We start from the raw sequence: 21,669 nt of genomic DNA on the forward strand, positions 1-21,669 counted from the left end.
TCAGGATGAATCCAGTTTCATCTTACTATTTTGTTGATGTCCATTTCATCCATACTAATTTTTACTCGTCTATTTGAACCATGTTTTAAAAATATTTGGACAAATAACTCATTTTCCGATTTATTATCAGTACGAGCCACTTTGCTTGCTGTTGAACGTGCTGTGCTCTTAACCTTTCATCTGAACTTACATTGTGCACCCTGTCACGACTCAATTATTGCTTGACACGCTAACACCGCATAAAGTGGACTCTTTCGCTTTCTTTGAAAAATTTATTTCAGTTTTTCTCATTGGTATTGCATTTCTAGTGGTTCATACGGCGAATTTAAACATCAACTTTGACTCCTGTATCTTCCAGGGGCTTGGCTGGTGGGTTGGTTCTTGTGTGAGAAAATGGTTTCCGACCCACCTTGAAGTTGCTAATATTTCTGAAAAAATGTTCCATGCTTTAATTAAAAATGATCCTTCAAAATCTTTACCCTTGCAAGGACTCAAACACATAACCTTCGGGAGCGATTTAACCAATCCATCCACTCAGCAAACATTTTGTTGTTGATTAAAATTAGACCATACCTGATTAGACCTAATATTATTACCTTCCGAAAGTAAAGATCAGCATAACTTATTTCTACGGATTATGTGTGGGTGGTATTTAGGTAAAACCTTTAAACATCACTCTGAACTTGGAAGAAAGAGAAAGCCGAAATGCATCTTCGTCGACTTAAATGATTCTTGGTTCTTGATAAGCCCTACCCTTAGACTAGCAACACTCTTGAGACTGCTACGATGAAATCCAAATTAGATAGCGGCATAGCGCCATTGTAATAGTGAATGGATTATCCATTATCTACATGCAACTTTATCTCAATTCTCCCGAACGGTTCTATCTCATACACGATACATGCTTGACCTTTACAAATCAAATGTCTAAAAGGTAAAAATTTCAATGCAGGCTCCATCAAAATCATGGGTAAATCTGGAAAGTCAACTTCGTTTATGTTAGACTACAAAGTCTAGGAATGTCGAGACATACAAGTATAAATCTGGAAAATAAAGAATGTGAAGAAGTAACGAACTACAACGACGACATCATCCTTCCACTCGAGGGCAGTGACTTGAACTGTTTTATTCCTCACATATCTTTCAAGTCGTGCTATATTGAAAACATAACTGCGAAGCAGTATATCACTACACCAAATTCAGGATATAACAACTCAGATTCGCAAGAGAAATGTAGATGTTGCGAATTTTCAGTTGCGAATTGTTGTTACAAAATTTTCGCAATAGCCTTCCGCTGTTGCAAATTTCGCAACTGCTTCATTTCTGTTGCTACTCGCAACTATATGATTTCAAGCATGCCAAAATCGCGTGTGCCAGGAAATACTTTTTTTACCATTGATTCACGCATGCCAATTTCGTGTGTGCCTACACGGGTTTATCCTGCCTTATCCTCAAACGGATCGAAGAGAATTTCATTCTCTTATTTTCTTTATCTTTCTTTTTTCTTCCATATTCCTCTCCTCCTCTCTGTCGATTTCATCTTCAGTGGTTTGAGCTTGAGTATCCCGGGTTTAGTTCGTGTAAAGCTTGTAGTTGTTGAATTGAGGGTGAAGGTGATGATGCTGTTGTCGATTGGGTGTTGGAAGAAGCAGAAAGTTGGGGTTTGAGAAATAATCGAGTTATGGTTTCAATTGAGGTTCAAAGAAGAATTAGAAGATAAAGATGATGGTTTAAGAGATTGAATTAAGATGGTTTTATCATGGATTAGAATATGAAGTTGAACATTGGTTTGAATTTGATATTTAGGGTTTCTGCAGTTGGCTTTTATTACGTGTGAGATTGAAGTTTTTTTTTGAAATTAAAGTTGATGAATTGTAACTGATGAAGATCTAGGGTTTGATTATCGTATTAAGAATATGATGGAGTTATCAGTGATGGTGATTCAGATGTTGAATCGAACTCAGGAGAAGAATAGAAAAGGTAATTTAGAGTTCTGTTATTTGAATCTGTTTTACTCAAATTTTGAGTATGAGTGTATGAATTTTTTATTTGAAGTGAAATTGATTTGTGTTGATTGATTCTGGTTGGGTTTTAATTAGAATTCAGATAGAGATGTTGGGTGAGGTTGAGTTAGAGCTTCCTTATGGAATCAAGTGTTACAGGTTAGGTTAGTAATTCAGTTGAAGATAAATTAGGATTTCATTTATCTTGAAAGATAAGAAGAGATGTGCATATGTTTTTAAGATTTGAGTCTGAGAAGATAGAAATTGAGTATTGAATTGATTATGATATAGAGCAGTGGATTATATCTTAGATTTGTGCTTTGATTCAGGGATAAGAAAATTGTGGTGTTGTTAGAATTCTGAGTTTGTATCTAAGAAATTGATGTAGCCTTGTAGGATGTTGATAACACTTGGGAATGAATTCCAACTGGTGGTGATGAACTGAGAATGAGATGAGTGTAGATGAACCTGATTCTAGGATTATTAGTTAGTGTCATGGAGTTAGGGATGATGATGTTAGTGATACAAATGTGGAGTTAGTGGTGCATTAAGAATAAAATAAAGTTGGAGTTTCAGGACCATGAAGTATCACTCTCTCAGACCAGATCTGCAGAAGAAAAAAAATCCCTCCATTGAAACCAGAGCAGGTAATGATGTTGTTTCTTTGTTTGAATCAATTAATGTTGTTATTTATTCGTGTATTTTGGTAGATTGATTGTTAGGTTTTCGTTTTTAAGCTTGTTGATGGTTTTTTTATGCTTTTTTCTGCAGTTAGAGGCACCAATCTGGAATTTTGGGTCATATTTCACGAGTATGATCATGGAACTGGTAGTTGGATGATATGAAAGCAAATGACTTGAAAGTAGAAACCTTGTGTCCATTTTGCTGATATGAGAGCTACAAGTAGACTTCCTATTTATGTTTACAAATAGTTTCTGTTTTTCCTTCACTGAAATTTGAGATGAGAATGCTGTGAAATAACTAAAAAGAGTTGGGCTCTTGTTGGATATAATCTTTGCATTAGTTAATCATCATCGAAATGGCAGGAGTATTACTTGAAAAACCTTAGACCTTGATATATTTTGTGCTGATCACCTTTCCGAGAATTTGTAAAATTATACACCCAGCTAGTCACCTTTCATTACACCATCTTGATTCATGAAATTACTTTGTGTCTTGACATTACCTTTGTAGGCCTGTCATTTTACCAATGAATTCCAGACTGTTGGTGGTTATAATTTGCGGTTGTGTATTTTGATAGAGTTCTATATCTACTGTGATAATTTTCAACCTAGGAATCTGACATGCATTGGATCATCCATCTTGATACTGATGACTTAATACATCCAGCAGGTGCCAGTGAGTACTCTTTGTGACAGTTGCTCTTGGATTTGGATATGGGTACATTTCGATACATTTGGTTGTGTATTTTCAGATGCTAAGAGGATTCTCTTAAAACAAATAAGCAGCAAGATGAAGTAGATTAAGGTTTGAAACCTATAACTCATGTTTGAACATTTTTTTCCATCCATATTAAAAGTGCAGCTTATATACTTAAAGAGGTAGGATCTTGAAAGCTCTTGTCGTCCTTTCTCCAGTTCAAGTCTGACATGGGAGCCTTTGATGCGCATCAAAGGAAAGTAGAAAAGTAGCATTTCGGGGTGAGGTGTTGTTGTCGGTGTTACTATGGTTGTGCTTGTAGATGAGGCATACGCCTAAGGCACTTCATCCAATATTAAAATGCATTTTAATCCTTAAGAAATTGGTGCTGGTAGTCGTCAAGGCTTACCCCGATATACAGAATTAGATGATGATTATCTTTTATTTTCATTTATTACTGATGCAGAAAACTTTAACTGAAGCCAATGATGCAAAAACTGGAGGAAATAAGCTTTTTGGGTCTGGGCAGTATTAAGATGCCTTGTTGTTAAGTGTATGAGCTTGCGTTACAGGTTGTTACATGTCATGGAAATAGAGATGCTTGCTTCTCGAATTCGGTACGAGTATATAACATGATGTTTATTGTTCAACTTAAGCTACGTGATAAATGACCTGAACTATATTTCTTACGCCTTCTTTAAGTCATGTTACACTGTATGGTCTGAACTATGTACTTCAACGTGTAATTCCGACTGTGGTTTTCTTTTCATGTATCATGGTGTTCTTCGTATGGTCATAATTCCTTTTATCATTTGATCTTGAAGTTGAAACATGATATTCACAGGGTAAATATGAGGAGACTATTAAGGAATGCGACAAAGCTTTGGAGTTAAATCCTGCATATATGAAAGATATGATTAGAGAGTGTAGGCTCACGAAAAGCTTCAACACTTTGAAGAAGCTATGCTAGGTCTGAAATGTTAATAAATTTTCTCCAGACATAGTTTTGCACTAATCAACTTATGATTTTTATTTACTATTTTTCTTTTCTTTCAAACATGAAAAAAACTGTGGAGTTGGATCCTTCAAATAATCAAGCTAGAAGATCCATTGTACGCTTGGAGCTGTTAGCTGCAGAAAAACGGGAAAAGATGAAAGAGGAGATGATTACTGGAACTGGCAGCTTACAGGTAAGAATTGTCTGTCGATGTTTTTGTATTTTTGAAGGATAATTTACTTCACTGCATAAGATGCAAGGATTCAGTTGTTTAACTATAATGCAAATTGTGGGCGCAACAGTATGCCTAGAGTTTTCAGTTTGACTTGAATTGTAATTTGAAATTTGTTTTTCATTTGACAATAATTAGGCTGGCGCAATCGTAGCTTTGAGATTTAGTGGGGACTTCATAGTATAGTGTTGAATCAGTACCAAGTGTTCAAGGAAGCTACACTATTGCAACTCGAAGCCAAAATGGAAGCCGCATCAGAAGAACCAGTTCACAAGTACGAGTTACTTATATTCTTCGTATATGTATGTTTGTTCTCTTACTTTTGAAACTAAACTAAGTTAAGAGTATTGATTGAAATCTAGAGGAAATGTAGTTACAAATGATAAGCATATCAATATTAGAATTTGATTGAATGATTGAATCACAAGCATTACAGTGTTTATGGAGTAGTTGCAAGATAAAATTGAAATGGGATGAAAATATTTTGACTAGGTCAACGATGACCGACCTTTTTTTTGTTGTTGCAAAAATTTAGCAACAGAAAACCTCTGTTGCGAAATTTTTACAGCAAAATTTTGTATCTGTCTTCGTTGACTTAGTCAAGATTTTCCAACTAACAGTAAAAATTTCGCAACTGCTATACAACTGTTGCGAGTCAAACGGTTCGTAACAGCTATATTTTCGTTGCGAAAACTTGATGCACCACGTTTTGCAACAGCTGACTGCAGTTGCGATCCCGATTCGCAACAGCGCCAGGAAGTTGCTAATGTCTATTTTTGGTGTAGTGTATACTGTACATAATGTATAACACTCTAGTGAAGTGACATGATCATAAGTGTATGATCATAGTATTAGGGAATTAGACTATGAAGTATAGCGCTTATCTTTTGAACTTCTTAGATGTGACATCGACATAATCTTGTATATATTGTTATGATTATGCGAATGGGTTATAGTGAAGATTTCATCCTAGAAAACAATGTTTTACATTTTTTTAAAGGAAGTGCGTTCATGAACTTGTTTCGTGAATCGAAAAGGAAGTCATTAGGCTTATTGGTCCGGCTTTTCATTTCAAATCTTTGGATGACCAATATGTGTGAGATGGTAGAACCGATCTTAACTTATGTTAATTATATATCTTGGTATAACTAATCACAATGCCTGACTTATGATTTGTTATGACTGGTTTTTATTAATTGGCGTAACCGATCCTAAGTAATCACCATGTGATGGTATGATCGATCCTTATAATTGGTGTGACCGATCCTTGTAATTGGTGTAACCGGTCCTGGTAACTGGTGTAATCGGTCCTATTAACTGGTGTTACCGGTCACAAGTAATACCATGTATATATGGAACCGATCCTTGTAACTGGTGTAACCGATCCTAGTGACTGGTATGACCAATCAAAAGTATTTCCATAATTATGTCTAACCGATCCTAGTGATTGGTAGAACCGATTGAACCCATGTATGTGATTTGGTATTTAATTAATCACATAGTAGTCTTGGAATACCGGTGAACCAATTCTATACTTGTTTGGAAGTGTGATATAACCGATTCCAAGAATGTAAATCCATGTAAATATGTAATAAGGATTTGCAGTGAAAAGATGTCAACATACTTTGAACACGTACAATAACTCTTATCATTTATTGTTCAAAGATATTCCTTAGTATTCAAGGAGATCGTGTGCCGAAATAAATTGAGAATATTTTAATTAATATTTTTGGCTTTATATGCTTTAATTACCAGCAATTAAATGCATATCTCTAGAGAATAAAAATTAGTAATGTGTATTAACTAATTGCAGATTTTCTATTGAGAGATTTCGGAAATATTGGACAAGCATTTATTGGAATTATGACAGAATATTGTCATTCATTCCATATCTTGAGAATATTTTCGGTTTTGTAAATTCCTTGATATCCAAATATCCTTGGTTTATAAACACCTAAGTTTGCATTTTTAGCAAACTATCATAAGAGTCAGGCAAACTTCATTTTTTGTTGTTTCTGATGGAGCCGTCTATTCCGAGAGAAAAGTAACCTAATTAGGTGAAATCTCTTATGATCGCTCGTTTAAAGACTTTTGTGGGATCAAGAAGCTCTAAGAGTACCGTTGGTGGGAAACTACATAATTGTAGTGTTTTTAGTTTTCAATTGATTTGGTTGCACCTAGTTTGTTTATTCTTGAAAATCTTCTCTTCTGATATAAGATTCACTCAAACTAGATCGAAGTATCGACGAGATCTTTATAACTGTTGTTAGATCTAAATACATCTTGTGATAATCCATCGTTAACAGACTTCATTATGTATGTGATTGATCACAAGAGATTCAAGTGGTGTTGTGCAGGTTATTGAATATTAAATAAGATTTGAAGACGAAGAAGATTTCTTATTGATTTTCGTATCTTGCGTATTGTGTGCACAAACCTTGATCGGCTGGGATCCAATTAGAATCTGATTTATTCGATTGATTAGTTGCATAAGATTAGCATTCTAGATATATCTATTTGATATTTATTTTGATTGAGTGAGAATCTATACTTGACTATTTCGGTAGTTAAAGTTAGATTGATCTAACCAGACAAATGATCTATATCTTGTAGCAAAGATTGATTAAAGTGGTTACCAAAAATATTCTTCCTTTAGTATCAACTTCAACCACAACTTCAACTATATGCTATGAAAATTTTGCTAAGGAACTTCCTGTCACAGCTCCTGCTCAGCCTTCATTCACTCAGTCTACCGATGTACTCAGCTCTTCATTAGACTCCACTGTGGTACCATCTTCAGCAATTACTTCGTCCCCTTCTCTTGAACAACATTCTTCTGTGGTTCACAATGAGCATTCCATGCAGACTAGGGGTAAATATGGTATTACAAAGCCGAAGATGTACTTTGCTACCAAGCATCTTCTTCTAGCTGCTTTACTCAGTCCTTCAGTTCATATCACTCCAACTTGCTTTTCTCAGGCTATCAAAATTCCCAAATGGAAGAATTCTATGGTGGATGAACATACAACGTTACAAAATGCTGGAACATACTCACTTGTAAAACCTGAACCTGGTCAAAACATTGTAGGATGCAAGTGGGTCTATAGAATTAAATATCATGTTGATGGTTCCATAGACAAGTTTAAATCTATACTTTTGGCAAGGGGTTTTCATCAACATGCTGCATAGGATTATAATGAGACATTCAGTCCTGTAGCAAAACCAACTACTATCAGATTGCTTTTTTCCTTGGCTGTGCACTTTGATTGGAAAATTCATCAACTTGATGTAAGTAATGCCTTTCTACATGGGGATCTACAAGAAGATGTGTTTATGGAACAACCTCAAGGATTTGTTGATCCTGATAAGCCTCATTTTGTTTGTAAACTCCATAAGTCAATTTATGGTCTAAAACAGGCACCAAGAGCATGGTATGACAAGCTCTTCAAAATTATTATTTCCATGGGTTTCAAGCCTTCATCAGCAGATCACTCTCTTTTTGTTTAGAGAATTGGCAACAGAATCACAGTTCTACTTGTTTTTGTAGATGATATTCTCCTAACTAGTACTTCCTCAACTTATTGCACCGAACTCATTACACATTTAAGTTCTCATTTTCCCATTAAAACTTTGGGTGCTCTCCATTATTCTTGGGCTTGGAAGTTCAGAGGAATGCATCAGGTCTCTTTCTGTGTCAAACTAAATATGCTCTGGATTTATTGGATAAAACTCAAATGGTTGGTGATAAGCCTTGTTCTACTACACTTTTTCTTCTGGAAAATTGAGTGCTCATGATGGTACTGCTCTATCTAATCCAACTAAATTTAAATCCTTAGTTGGTGCTTTACAATACTTGACTTGGACCAGGACATAAATCAGTTTTGCAGTCAACCAGGTGTGCCAATTTATGCATCAACCTACTGATGTTCATTTGAGTGATGCTAAGAGGATTTTAAGGTATGTCAAAGGTACTATCACTCATGGTTTGTTATTTACCAAAGGGATTCACACTTAGCAAGGATTCAGTGATGCAGACTGGGCTGTCTCTCCTGATGATAGAAGATCAACCAGTGGTTTTTGCATATTTTTTGGCCACAATCCTATTTCTTGGAGTGCAAAGAAGCAACCTACAGTTGCCAGATCCAGTACAGAAGCTGAGTATAGAGCTCTTGCCCATACTGCAGCTGAGGTTGTTTGGTTATGTCAACTTCTGCAAGACCTGTTCATTTTTCTACCAATGCCTCCTGTTCTGCATTGTGATAACAGCAGCAATATTTCACTAGCCTCTAATCCTGTTTTTCAGAGTAAACCCTCACCTTTGGCCTCGCTTAGACGCTCCTCCCATGTACTCTTTTTCTCATTTTTTTCAATATATTCTCAACCTTTTAAGTCAAAAATAAAGTAATGATCATTTGCTAATTAACTAGTACAACATTGTCATCAACATGGCACAGACCATCCAAATATGAGGAATTTCATCCGACAGTTAACATGCATGCTAATTTAATTTCTCTACTCAAAATCAGCTAAACTTTAGCTTTGAAAAACAAAAGATCACTTGATTTCGGAGGTAATGACACCATCAATAAATCGTACGTATCTCTTATAAATTTCTTGATCTATACAAGGAAGACCTTCGATCTTCTTGTTCTTCAACGGAGAGAGTTTTGTTAACCTTTTAGTTTTTCAGTTGAGAGAATTCAAATGGCGGAGATTCGATTAAAAAAAAAGGTTCGGGAAATAAAACCTGCCAAGTGCCATTGTGATTTACGCGACACTCAAAACCCTCTGAAACGTGTAGCAGAAACGCAGGTATATAATACACGACGCAGGTATCAAATATTCTAATGTCATTATATTATGGCAAATGGGTATTGTTACAACCTTTTGTTAGTGGATCCCACAACTTTTATGGCAAATTCTGAGGAGACAACTTTTGGTGGGTAAGGCTCACCCACAAAGACTCGGGAGACAATTTTTGATGGGTAAGGTTCACCTCCTGCTGGCTTCGTGGGATGGCCAGGGATTGTCTCTTGAGATTTTTAGCAGAGCTGAATTGGGGGCCCTGAAAGCTAATTAGGGGCATCACATTAGAAGACCAAAAAGGTCACCCAAATCTAATTTCAATACCCCTTATCCAAATATTTTAGATAATGGCTAATCTACTCTTATTTAATTAGTGATAATTTTACTCAATTAGTGTACACACTTAATTTGATTTTAATTTTTTCTTTTTTCGAATTTCTGGTTTGCAAACTTTTTTTTTCCTGAGATTCGCATGAAAAGTCGTTAGGCAGTGACGTTTTTCAAGGACGACTCTTAACAGTAGTTAAACTTTCAAAAACGACTTTAGGAGTCGTTACTTTTTAAAAGTTTTTTCTTGACGACTCTAAACTGTCGTTAAGGTTTACAGAAGAGTCGTTAACTTCTTTAATGTATTTCCGCCATTAATGGCTTTTAGAAGAGGATAACGACTCTTTTATAATCATTAACGATTGTTTAGAGTCGTCAAGAAACAACATTTAAAAGTAACGACTCCTACGGTCGTTTTTGAAAGTTTAACGACTGTTAAGAGTCGTCCTTGAAAAACATCACTGCCTAACGACTTTTCATGCGAGTCTCAGAAAAGAAAAAAAAAATTGCAAATCAGAAATTTGAAAAAAAAAAAAGTTAAAATCAAATTAAGTGAGATTAACAAAATTTTGGGTTTAAAAATGAAAACGAGTTGGGATTTAAAGTTCAGGGTTAATAGAATTTTGAGTTTTAGGTTTAGTGAAGGGTAAAAGAGTATTTTCACTATATTTTCGGGTGAAAATAGATTTATTGTGGTGGGAATAAAATGGCTGAGGCCCCTAATTATTTTCTCGGGGCCCCAATTTTTTCCTGATTTTTAACTGGAGTTTCCCACGTATACAAAGAATCACTCTCGAGATAGAGTAAGAGGAATTTCTGGCCCAAAAAGCTTGGACTAACCACAAAACAGACAGCAAACAACAGTTCAGATTCACAATGTAACATACTGCCGGAATTAAAACTTTGGAATCAATCAAAAACATATTTCAGAAATGGTGATGCAATCTGCGCAGTTTGTTAATCATCAAGAACATATAATTTCTGGGTTCTTAGGAAAACTCAAAAGTTCACATTCAAAATGTCCCAACTCAGAGATAAAAATCAGATAGTTCAAATAGCCAACATGAATATCCTTATCATATACAAACGGCAATATCTAGCCTATCGAACACCCATATGACAGACTGAGAGAAACATCCTTGGATGCACATACATTGTCAATACTAAAACCAGTAGACTACAACTCTCAGTCATCTCAGACATTCCTCTATTCCATGCACCTGTACGTATTTAGGATCATCACCAGGCATGACTGCTTCAGACCTGGGTTTCCCAGGTAATGGTGAAGGAGAACCTCAGATCCCATCTCTATTCTGAGTGCATTGATGCTCTGCTCCAGTGCATTGCTCATCCCATCAAGTGCAGAGAAGTTAAGGAATCAAGAACTGTTCTTAATCACTTGGGCAGTAATTTAAGTTTGCCGTTCTTATATGTAGGCAATTATTATAGATGTAACATAGAACAATAACAATCTCGCAGTTAGAACTACCAGCGATACAAGTTGAACAATGAAAAGGTAGTAAAAGGATATTCTTTGAGACAATGGTGTACGACATCTGTTGAAACCCCTAGATTGCTGCAAAAGACAACAGTTTATCAGAAAGGATTACACAATGAGAAAATTCAAAATTGCAATTCCTTGGTTTGTAAGATAACTTACCATCTGCTGTAATGGAAGAGGTCCCGAAGTATGCTGTGTGCAAGATAACTTACCATCTGCTGAAGAAGGATTTCAACCTGATAAAGTAAAAGAGGGATCAAGCCAGAATCAAGCATAGGAACTAAATAACTAAATAACACATAATAGAATTAAGCCGCAATCTTTTGATAAGAAAGAGCAGATTAGATTAAAAAGAGGTCACAAAATATTGGAATATTGTGTCCGTGTACAAGGTAATCGTGACAATAGGTGACAAGAGTACAAAATCCAGAGAGGGGAGCAATTACATTTCAGAAAAGAAAAAAGAAAGCCCCAAAAGAATGAAAAAAAAAAAAATCAAAATCATATATGTTCTATGTAACTGCGAGAGCATATATGTGCATCACTCTAGAGGGTCATAAACTTGTTTCCTCATACATGACTTCTATTCTTGTAAGCAAATGTACCCACAAAACTGATACTAAAACATGACTTATCTCTAAAATACATTGAATGTCGTTATGCTCATGCTTATAACTTATTCTGATCTAATACTTTCTTATTCTAAAGCTAGGTTTCTTATCACGTATAAAAAGAATCAAATCCACTGAGTTAACAGCACTCTCTTAAGATTGAACACCGTTGTTATGCTCATTTTTTTGGTCAAGCACAGAATTCATGTATGAGGCAACCATTTAATAACTTATAAATGCGGTCATATCTGCAGGACTTCGACTTCCTCCTTCAGAAACTGGTTCATGCTCGAATCCACCAGCTGTTGTAAAGCCAGGGCTGACCCTAAAAAATCAAATAACTACAAAATAATAACTACACAGAATTGAGTTGCGAAAAAATAAGATGGAATCTGCATTTACCAACATAAACCAAAGTATTAAAATCCAAAAATGAATCATGAAGAACACAAGAATTGGCCCGCATGTATAACCACAGCTGAAATGGCAGACACCCCAGTGAGGGAGAACAACTACCCTTATACACCACACTACTATGCCCTACTATTTGTATCTAAATGACTGAGATAATGTACAGAAGGATACCCAATATGCATAGCTAATGAAAAGCTAATATAGCCTCGCAAAAACCTAGGACTAAAGCTTGTAGCCTTGTATCATAATCTCATTTTCAAATAACACTGAACCTGAGCTACACAAAATAAATGGAATCTGAACTAGGATCTTAAAGTGAATACAAGGATTGAATTACAATAAGAAAGGCCAGCCAAACCAGCAGCTGATATCTCAAAACACCCATCTAGGAAAACAAATTGGATTGAGAATTGAGATGACTGTTTCACTTTACGAGCTTTGTACAAATATTAACAGCTCTTCAATGTACTTGCTACATTTACGAACTTCACTAATTTTATATTTCCTTTCTCCAGATTTTTACTTATAAAGAAACAAAGATTTTAAAATGATAAACTCCAATTAGCAATTGCACAAGGAACTCAAAATAAATCAGTAAAGCTTACTTAAGATTTATGAAAAGCTTTCTAGTTCAGGTTAGCTCTTACTCTTTTTCTTCCTATCTTTCCCGTTGCCTGCCTTTTTTCCCATGCATAATTTCGATACTTTTCAATCTCTCAGCCATTTCGAATGATCTTTTCCTTGCACTGAACAAAATCAGCCAACTCATCATAATCTGGCGGTCTATCTTTACCTAGTATATGTTTCAAACAATTCTCGCCGCCACACATATAATCCCTTCTAGTTTTCTCTTTTGTGCTAAGAGCAAACTGTTTTACACCATCACTGATTAGGGAACTTTTTGAAGCTTCTGGTTGAATTGATTAATTTGTCCTGCGAAAAACCAAAGAGTTAATAGCAATAGATGGACGAAGTATATCAGAAATTTAGACACGGTTTCGAGGATTAAGTGACATAAAGAAACCCTGTATGCTTCAACACATTACAATGTTAAATCTCAGAATACCTAGAACGAAACTGAGAATTAGTCTCCAAATCCTTATCACCAAAATCCAAATGTTGTGAACTATTTCGACCATATGTAACAATGATAAAATCAGAGACTTTCAGAACCAATCTTCAAGAACTTTTTTGCATACTTTTACAATGAGAAATTCATAAAAACTATCTGTACCTGACATACGGATTCGCAAAATTCAGAAATCTAGCCTCTGCAATGCACGGCCATATAGCCCTAACGACTTCAATAAAGAAGAGGATGTTACCACTAATGATTTATTTGAACGTGGAGATGATAAAGATTCGACTTCAAGATGTTTCAGTGCATGCAGATTACCCTTTTCAAGATTAAATAGATTCATCAATGTCATCAGCATAAGTATACAACTCTTGCTTAAGAACTCAAGCCCAGCTTCAAAACTAAACAATAGCAAGCTTGCAAAGTGCACAAACATCATTTTCGAGTGCTTATGCCTTGCAGGGTAATGTGCCATCATATCCGCTACTAGGGTACATATTGACTGGGGGGTAATCCTACACTGCTGGAAACAGCTAATTTTGCTTATGATCATATCGTACTCCTTACACTGAGAATAAAGTTTTCGCATTTCAGCATTACCCAAACTTCCTTTTTGCATTGCCCAGATTGTTTGCAACAGTGAACTACTCATCAAGTTTACTATGGAAGCCAAAAGATACATTTTCTGCTGACTTATGTTTCCATTTTTCCACAATTTACTAGTCCCAATATCTCCAGAAAGGATCCTTGATATAATGTTACTCAAAACAGAGAAACTTTCGTCTCTGGATGACACGTTAAGAATATTTTGAATCTCCTTCATATATGCAATACAAGCATTCTTATAATGAGACTTCATTTTCGACTGCAAAAGATGAGCAGACGTAGGAAAGTTAGTTGTGTGAACTTTCAGTTGACTATACATGTCCAGCTGAATATAAGATTCAAATGATAGATGTGATAATCCTCCCGCCGTACATTGTTTACCACTGAAACCAAACCCACTTTTAGGTTCTCCATGAGTATCACCCAATTGTAAACTTGACATGTTTTGGGAATACAAGTCCACTGATATTTCAAACGCTGATATGTACCAGTTCACTAGTCTTGAATCTGATGCTTGATTATATGAAGCCATGCTAATGCCACTGCATCTAGAAACCAAGGAAATCATATGCGCTTGTAAAATTTGTGGTGGAGAATATATGACGACTGTTGAAAGTAATTGCATAGCTGCATTTAGGCTTATTAGGTCAAGGAAAGGGGGCTTTTCATCACACAGCAGAAGGAATGGTTCCAAGGAGTTCTTGAAGGTTGGCTCATCAGAAACTGATAGAAGAAAATGAGAAGAAATCAACTCCAACACAACATCTCTTGAACCTTGATTCAATGGATCCATAAATAGGTTATCACTTGTTGAAGAGACAGTCTCTACCGTCGTAAAATAATCTCCTAATTCCTTGTGCACTAGGAATTCATTGATGAACACCTGTAAAAATAAAAATTAGTGTTTGTACACGTTGACTTAGAACAAACACATGAACACAATTTAAATATCAATACCAAAAACTTCATACCTGGTTTATATCATTACAACTACATGATTCTAGTGATGTGGTTCCAAGTTCAAATAATCAATAAATACATGAGTAAATAAGAGGGTTTGAGTGGTCAAGAGTACCTCGATGATTGAGTGCAGGACAGGAAGAAATGCACAGGACACAGAGGTGATACAAACACTTTTCCCCTTCCTTCCTGTCGTGGATGCTAACTCCGGAGAACATAATATTCTGAGTGTACTTAAGAGAATTTCGCACTTTTCAATGAGGAGACTTCCGTCGAACTCAAGCAAGTGCAACATAGAAATACAACATCTTAACAAAAGAGTTAACTCCTGTAGAAGACCCCATGAATCTGAACATAGTATATGCTGCCCAACATTAGAAAATAAATGTTCGATCCTCCCTGAAAGTTCTTCAAAGAGAAAATTGGACATTTTACATATATCGGTAAACTTTTCACCAGGACACCGTGATAACGAGTCCACAGACAAACTGATGAGCAGGTCATACAATTTCAGCAGACATTCTGGTTTTAAACCCTGAGGAAGTGAATTCATTCAGAAAACAAGCAATAATTGATTATAAAGGTAAGCTGCACTAATTTAGAAACTAGAAACCAATACGACATCCAATCTTACAGATCTACAGCTTAATTAATTACCTCAGCCAGTTGAATATTAATGTCTGACACTTCCCTCCAAGTCTTCAAGGTAGTAGTCATTGACACCTTCCAGTCACATTCATTAACAGCAAAAATCACATCTTTATCAACGATTTTACTGCAACAATAACACATCTTTATGATCAACCAATACTAAATTAAGACATATTTGTCATGAATTCTGACATTATTGCAGTAAAATCAAACAAATCACACCTAATTGAAAAGAAAAAAATAAATAAATCAAACTAGGGTTTGAGTTTGGGTTATACCTTTGTTCTAATTCTGCCATTTGAAGAAAAACAAAACCCCAAATCACTTGAATTCAAGGAAAGGGTTAGTGAATCTCCGATGGGTAGAAAGGATTTTGTTAGGGGTGGGGGGAAATCTCGCGCCAACACTCGGGCACAGTACAGAGAGCTACTATACACGATATACTCACCAAACTAACGGATGCCATAAATGACGATCCAACGAGTGAAGGCCACGTGTAGTGAACCGTTATGACAACTAACGGAAAGACAAGGACATTAAATTTGGTGATTTGAATTTGAGTTCTTTTACGAAGGACAACCATTTCTCGATCTAACGGCCAAGATCGGTGGAATCTTTTGATCCTATATGAAACGGTATTGACACTTACATTTTGAAAGAGGCAAATATTCCGCAAACAGTGAAATCAAGTGGTTTGCTTTATTTTTTATTTTTGTAAGTTGTAATAATGTTTTCAAATAATGGCCCAAATGGAATTTTCAACAGATTTAAAACTAATCTAACTTTCCAGAACCTGCAAGCCAAACTGTGATTGATTGTTTTCAAATATAATCGAAATAACAGTTTCACTATAAAAGTTTTTTATAAATATACGTACATGCTATATTACTGGATACCTATACAAAATTCACTAATTTTTATGTCCTTTTTCCGGAATTTTTACTTCTAAAGAAACAGGATTTCAAAATGTTAAACCCTAACAACATTTGCAATTTGCACACATTAAAGCTCTAGTAAAGAACTTACTTAAGATTCATGACAAGCTTTCTAAGTCAGGATAGCTCTCAATCTTCTTCTCCTTTCTTTCCTGTAGCCTACCTTTTTTCCGCACACATACTTACGGTATTTCTTTCGATTTTTCTCATATTTCGAATAATCTTTTCCTTCCTTGAACTCAACAAAATCAGCCAACTCATCATAATCTTGATGTCTGGTGTTACCTAGCATGCGTTTCAAATTCAATTGCTTCTGGCTGTTACAATTATTCTCCTCCATTGTGCTGGGCCCAAACTGTTCTACCCCATCGTTGATCAGGCTACTTTTTGAAGCTTCAGATTGAATTGGTTCATTGATTCTGCAAAAAATCAAAGAGTTTATAGCAATCAAACGAAAAACTAAATGCGACATCTGGAGACAGTAAATAGGATTGGGTGACGTAAACAAAATCCCAAAGCATAAACACTTCACAGTTTTCAATCCAGAATACCTACACCGAAACCAAATATCAGACTCCAAATTCTAATCATCGGAAATCCAAAATGTGGTGAACTACTTCAATGGAATTACGCACATATCAATAGTATAAGAAATTTATAGAAGCAATCTTCAAGAACTTGTTTGCATATATTTAGAATGAAATATTCATCAAAAATTACATGTACCTTATGATGCACCTTTGAAACTTTTTAAAATTCGACGCGACTTGACGGGAAGAAATTCGTGGAGAAAAAACCTGAAATAGAATATTATATTTCAAAAACAGGGGAAATAAACAAACCAAATGTAATCATATAACTTACGAATAGCAGAAAAAGACATTACCACCAACGATTTATTTGAAGGTTGAGGGGCTTGTTTCAGCGCATCCAGATTACCCTCTTCGAAAATAAATAGATTTGTCAACGTCATCAACATGAGTATACAACCTTTGCTTAAGAAGGCATATCCAGCTTCAAAACTAAACAACAGCAAGCCTGCAAAGTGCATAAACATCATTTTCGAGAACTTGTGCCTTGCAGGGAACTGTGCCATCATATCCATTACTAGGGTCGTCATTGGTTGACTAATGCTGCACTGCTGGAAACAACTGATGATGCTAATTATCATATCGTACTCCTTACACTGAGAATAATCTTTTAGAATTTTAGGATTACCCAGACTTCGTTTTTGCATGCACCAGATTATTTGCAACAGTGAACTGCTCATCAAATTTACTGTGGAAGCCAACAAATACATTTCCTGCTGACTTATGATTCCTTTCTTCCACAATCTATTTGCCCTGATATCTCCCGAAAGGATCATTGATATAATGTAACACAAAACAACGAAACTTTCATCTCTGTATGACTCATTAAGGATATTTTGATTCTCCTTTATGTATGCAGTACAAGTATCCATAAGATCAGACTTCGTTTTCGATGCCAAATCATGACTGGATTTGGCAAAGTTAGCTGTCTGAGCTTTAAGTTGACTATACATGACCGGCCGAATATGAGATTCAAAAGATAGATGTGATAATCCTCCTGCTGTACACTGTTTCTTAATAAAATTAGACCCACTTCCAGGTTCTTCATGATCATCCCCCAATTGTAAACTTGACATGTTTCGGGAATACAATTCCATTGATATTTCAAATGCTGAAAAGCACCAGTTCACGAGTCTTGGCTCTGATGCTTGATCCTCTGAAGCCATGTTAATGCTACTGCGTCCACATACTAAGAAAATTATATACGCTTGTAAAATTTGTGGTGGAGAATATATGAGGACTGTTGAAAGTAATTGCATAGCTGCATTTAGGCTTATTAGGTCTAGAAAGTGGGGCTTTTCATCAGACAGCAGAAGGAAATTTTCAAAGGAGTTCTGGAAGGTTGGCTGGTCAGAAACCGATAAAAGAAAATGAGAAGATAACAACTCCAAAAGAACATTGCTTGAACCAAGATTCAGTGGGGACATAAATAGTTTATCACTCGTAGAAGATATACTGTCAACCATTATAAAATAATCTCTCAGTTTCTTGTGCACTAGAAATTCATTGATGAACACCTGGAATGTAAAAACAGGGTTTGTTCAACTTGCTAAGAATAAACATATGAACATAATTTAAATATCAATAACAAAAAGCGAATATCTGGTTTGAGAAATTACAACTACAGGATTTCAGTAGAGTGACTCTAATGGTTTCATGTTCGAATGTTCAGTAAATTAGTAGATTAATGAGTAAATAAGAGGGTTTGAGTGGTCAAAAATACCTCGACGATTGAGCGCAGGACAGGAATCGATGCACGGGATTTTTGAACAAAGCACATAAAAGTTTCATATTCCTCGACTACAGAGGTAATACAATCTTCGCCAGCAATAGTGCATTCACGTGAAGTGGATTCCTTAACGCTAATTACATTTGTCCCCTTTCTTCCAACATAAGAAGCTAACTCCGGAGAACATAGTTTGCCGAGTATACTAAGGAGAATTTTGCATTTTTCAATGAGGAGACTTAAATCAAACTCTAACAAGTGTAGCATAGAAATACAGCATCTTAACAAAAGAGTTAAGTCCTGTAATAGACCCCACGAATCTGAACATAGTACACCTTGCCCTACATTAGAAAAAAAATGCTCGAACCTCCTTGAAAGTTCTTCAAAAAGAAAATTGGAGATTTTACGTATATCGGTAAGCTTTTCACCAGGAAACTGAGATACGGAGTCCAAAGACAAACTGATGAGCAAGTCATACAATTTCAGCAGAAATTGTGGTTTTAAAACCTGACAAAAAAATCATCGTATTTAGTTCAGAAAACAAGTAAGGATTGATTATAAAGGTAAATCTAAAAGGCAAGCTGCACCTATTCTAAAACCACAAACAAAATGCGACAACCCAAATCTTACTGCAGTACAGACTACCTCAGGATCTTGAGTATTAATGTCCAACACTTCCCTCCAAGCCTTCAAAGTAGACATTGACATCTTCAAGGACAATGTTACACATCAGAAAACAATCAAAATTCTTAATAAGTTGATATTCGCAAGAAGATTAGTGACCCAAAGTAAGTGGTGATCTTTTCCAAAAAAACATAATTAAAATGACGAAACATAAAAAAAAATTAAGAATCTAACAATTCTTCATTGAGACATATAAGCGAACACTTCCTGGACCATAATTTTAGTCACTGAGATCTTCTTAAAGCACCAGTAAAACCTTAAATTTTCAGTTTATGAAATGGAAACTCATAAGGAAGAAGGCTCTAGTTTACTAACCTTGTGAAAAAAATGAAAAACTCCCCAAAAATTTGCAGACTTCTGTTGGCCGTCTCTTCTTCAATTTCTGCAATTTTTTAGGGTCTAAAAATCTGAAATTGGATAAAATTTCATGATTGAATTGATGTTGAAGACGATTCAGAAACCGGGTTTCGTTTTTTTAAGGAGATCTTTAAAAAATACAAATAATTACCAGGAGAAGGTGGAGAATGAGGGAGGGGTAAAGTAAATTTGTAAACCCTAGAACTTTTGGCGCCAGGAAGTGAACAGAGAATATAAAAGGTTAGGGTCTGGACTCGGCCTGATAAGGGAAAGCCCTACTGAACCGTGTGTTGAGGCACACTCAATTTAACAGGAAAGAAAGTTTTATTATTTTTATTTATTTTTAATAGAAAACGACCTTCAAAAAGGGTAATGATCCCCTCGGTTGTTGGTAGTAACTAAACAGGAGGCACAGACCAGTACATAGAGGCATTATTTACTTTTGCCCAATGAGCAACTGAATTACAGATACAAGGTTGAAAACTAGAAATACAATCCACAAATTTGGTAGAATAAAACTGAATGTCTTTAAAGATAGGATTCGTTCTAGAATCCCCATCAAAATGGCCAGTTGAAAATTGCTCAACAAGGTTCTTTGTGTCGCCTTCAATGATAACATGAATGAACTTCTGATCCAAAGCCTTCTGCAGCACTGCCAAATAGCTCTGGTTTCATCTTCTTCAGCAGACTTGACTTCAAAAACCATGGAAGCACAAAAGGATCTTTACAAGCGTAATCTCTCATCACATATCCTGCACTATTAGCTCCAGAAATATCATAATAAGCACCATCAGTATGGCACTTCATCCAGCCAGAGGAATGGGCATCCATTTATCACATAAATTGATAGGGGTTGTGGGAGAGGCTATAGGGAAAGTTTTCCTAGTTAAAAACATGCCTCTGACTCTCTGAATAACAGAGGTATAGTTTTCATTAAGGTTCTGAAAAATCAAATTATTTCTACTTGTCTAAAGGGACCACAAGATAGCTACAAACATGCATTGGTTATCATCAGAAAATCTAGATAAGGGGTCTGTTAACCAAAACATCATCCTATCAATCCAAGACATGTTTTGAAAAAATTGGGTGTTAATACAGAAATCAGATAAGTACCAAACATGACTATCAAAAGGGAACACTACTAAGGAATGCATTATAGATTCATGAGGATGACTATATCTAACACAGTCAACACTGTGCATAGGCATTCTAGTATGCAAAACAGTTCTAGCAGACAGAGCATTTCTAGCTGCTTTCCAAGTGAAAACTTGGATCCTGTAACAGACCCTAATTTTCCAGATACGCAACTAAAGGTTTTTATAGTGTGATTGTCTAAGGCCTCTAATACCCATGTAGGCAGATTTTGAAGAGAATTTGCCATCCTTTGAAAGATCCTAAGCCCTCATGTCAGGAGTGCATTGTTGGCTTAAGGGATGGTGATAATCTTCTTAACAAAAGCATTATCAAACTGAGTGTTTAGTCTAGAAATATTCCACGTTTTAGAAGAATGGTTTATTAAATGAGAGACTTTAATGTTGGGGTCTGGTGGGACTAGAGGATTAGGGTTAACATTGCCCAAATCAGTGATCCACTTCACACCAGGGATCAATGAATTGACCATCCCCAACAATCCAGGAAATAAAAGATTTGATGGTTTCTTTAATAGCATGAAGACACCTCCAAGTCCTGGAACACTTACCAGTGCACTTGGCATTCAAAAAATCAGTGCTAGGAAAATACTTAGCTTTTAGGATAGTGGCAAGCATACACTTAAGATTTTTCAGAATTCTCCAGACATTCCTGGATAACAT

At 35.7% G+C, this 21,669-nt stretch overlaps 2 protein-coding genes and 1 long non-coding RNA gene across 8 annotated transcripts; 1 reads left to right on the forward strand and 2 right to left on the reverse strand.

Moving 5' to 3' along the window:
• Window positions 1–1,505: 1,505 nt before the first annotated feature.
• On the forward strand, window positions 1,506–5,038 carry LOC113327532. 3 transcript variants are annotated; one of them, XR_003348984.1, is made up of 6 exons: window positions 1,506–1,980; window positions 3,357–3,491; window positions 3,602–3,664; window positions 3,850–4,000; window positions 4,228–4,573; window positions 4,751–5,037. It is a non-coding gene; the product is annotated as an uncharacterized LOC113327532 (long non-coding RNA). The 3 variants fall into 3 exon arrangements; XR_003348983.1 differs by having other exon boundaries at window positions 3,602–4,000; window positions 4,751–5,038; XR_003348982.1 differs by lacking the exon at window positions 3,602–3,664.
• A 6,076-nt stretch (window positions 5,039–11,114) lies between these two features.
• Window positions 11,115–15,976, reverse strand: LOC113327533. Of its 4 annotated transcripts, XM_026574719.1 has the most exons (8): window positions 15,845–15,976; window positions 15,573–15,690; window positions 15,031–15,450; window positions 13,668–14,838; window positions 13,506–13,572; window positions 12,919–13,204; window positions 11,406–11,482; window positions 11,115–11,321 (listed from the first exon to the last, which is right to left on the reverse strand). In XM_026574719.1, the coding sequence occupies exons 1-6, from the start codon at window positions 15,862–15,864 to the stop codon at window positions 13,195–13,197; spliced, it is 1,806 nt and encodes a 601-aa protein (XP_026430504.1). In that variant the 5' UTR covers window positions 15,865–15,976; the 3' UTR covers window positions 11,115–11,321; window positions 11,406–11,482; window positions 12,919–13,194. The 4 variants fall into 4 exon arrangements, with proteins under 4 accessions (XP_026430504.1, XP_026430505.1, XP_026430502.1 ...); XM_026574720.1 differs by lacking the exon at window positions 13,506–13,572; XM_026574717.1 differs by having other exon boundaries at window positions 13,506–14,838.
• A 405-nt stretch (window positions 15,977–16,381) lies between these two features.
• On the reverse strand, window positions 16,382–20,110 carry LOC113327509. The gene is made up of 6 exons (XM_026574697.1): window positions 19,817–20,110; window positions 19,463–19,525; window positions 18,815–19,324; window positions 17,388–18,608; window positions 17,228–17,298; window positions 16,382–16,920 (listed from the first exon to the last, which is right to left on the reverse strand). Exons 2-6 carry the CDS (start codon window positions 19,523–19,525, stop codon window positions 16,614–16,616), a joined length of 2,172 nt encoding a protein of 723 aa, XP_026430482.1. The 5' UTR covers window positions 19,817–20,110; the 3' UTR covers window positions 16,382–16,613.
• Window positions 20,111–21,669: the final 1,559 nt, after the last annotated feature.

This window comes from Papaver somniferum, unplaced genomic scaffold (assembly GCF_003573695.1).
Source record: "Papaver somniferum cultivar HN1 unplaced genomic scaffold, ASM357369v1 unplaced-scaffold_102, whole genome shotgun sequence".
In the NCBI taxonomy this organism is placed as follows: domain Eukaryota; kingdom Viridiplantae; phylum Streptophyta; class Magnoliopsida; order Ranunculales; family Papaveraceae; genus Papaver; species Papaver somniferum.

Coding starts and splice junctions, on each gene's coding strand:
- LOC113327533 (XM_026574717.1), bottom strand. CDS start 15,864: ATGGCAGAATTAGAACAAAG. Junction 15,691..15,844: donor ATGGCAGAATTAGAACAAAG/GTATAACCCAAA, acceptor TTATTGTTGCAG/TAAAATCGTTGATAAAGATG. Junction 15,451..15,572: donor TTAATATTCAACTGGCTGAG/GTAATTAATTAA, acceptor TCACTTCCTCAG/GGTTTAAAACCAGAATGTCT.
- LOC113327509 (XM_026574697.1), bottom strand. CDS start 19,525: ATGTCAATGTCTACTTTGAAGGCTTGGAGGGAAGTGTTGGACATTAAT. Junction 18,609..18,814: donor TCCTGCGCTCAATCGTCGAG/GTATTTTTGACC, acceptor TTTACATTCCAG/GTGTTCATCAATGAATTTCT. Junction 17,299..17,387: donor CTTCAAATAAATCGTTGGTG/GTAATGTCTTTT, acceptor ATTCTATTTCAG/GTTTTTTCTCCACGAATTTC.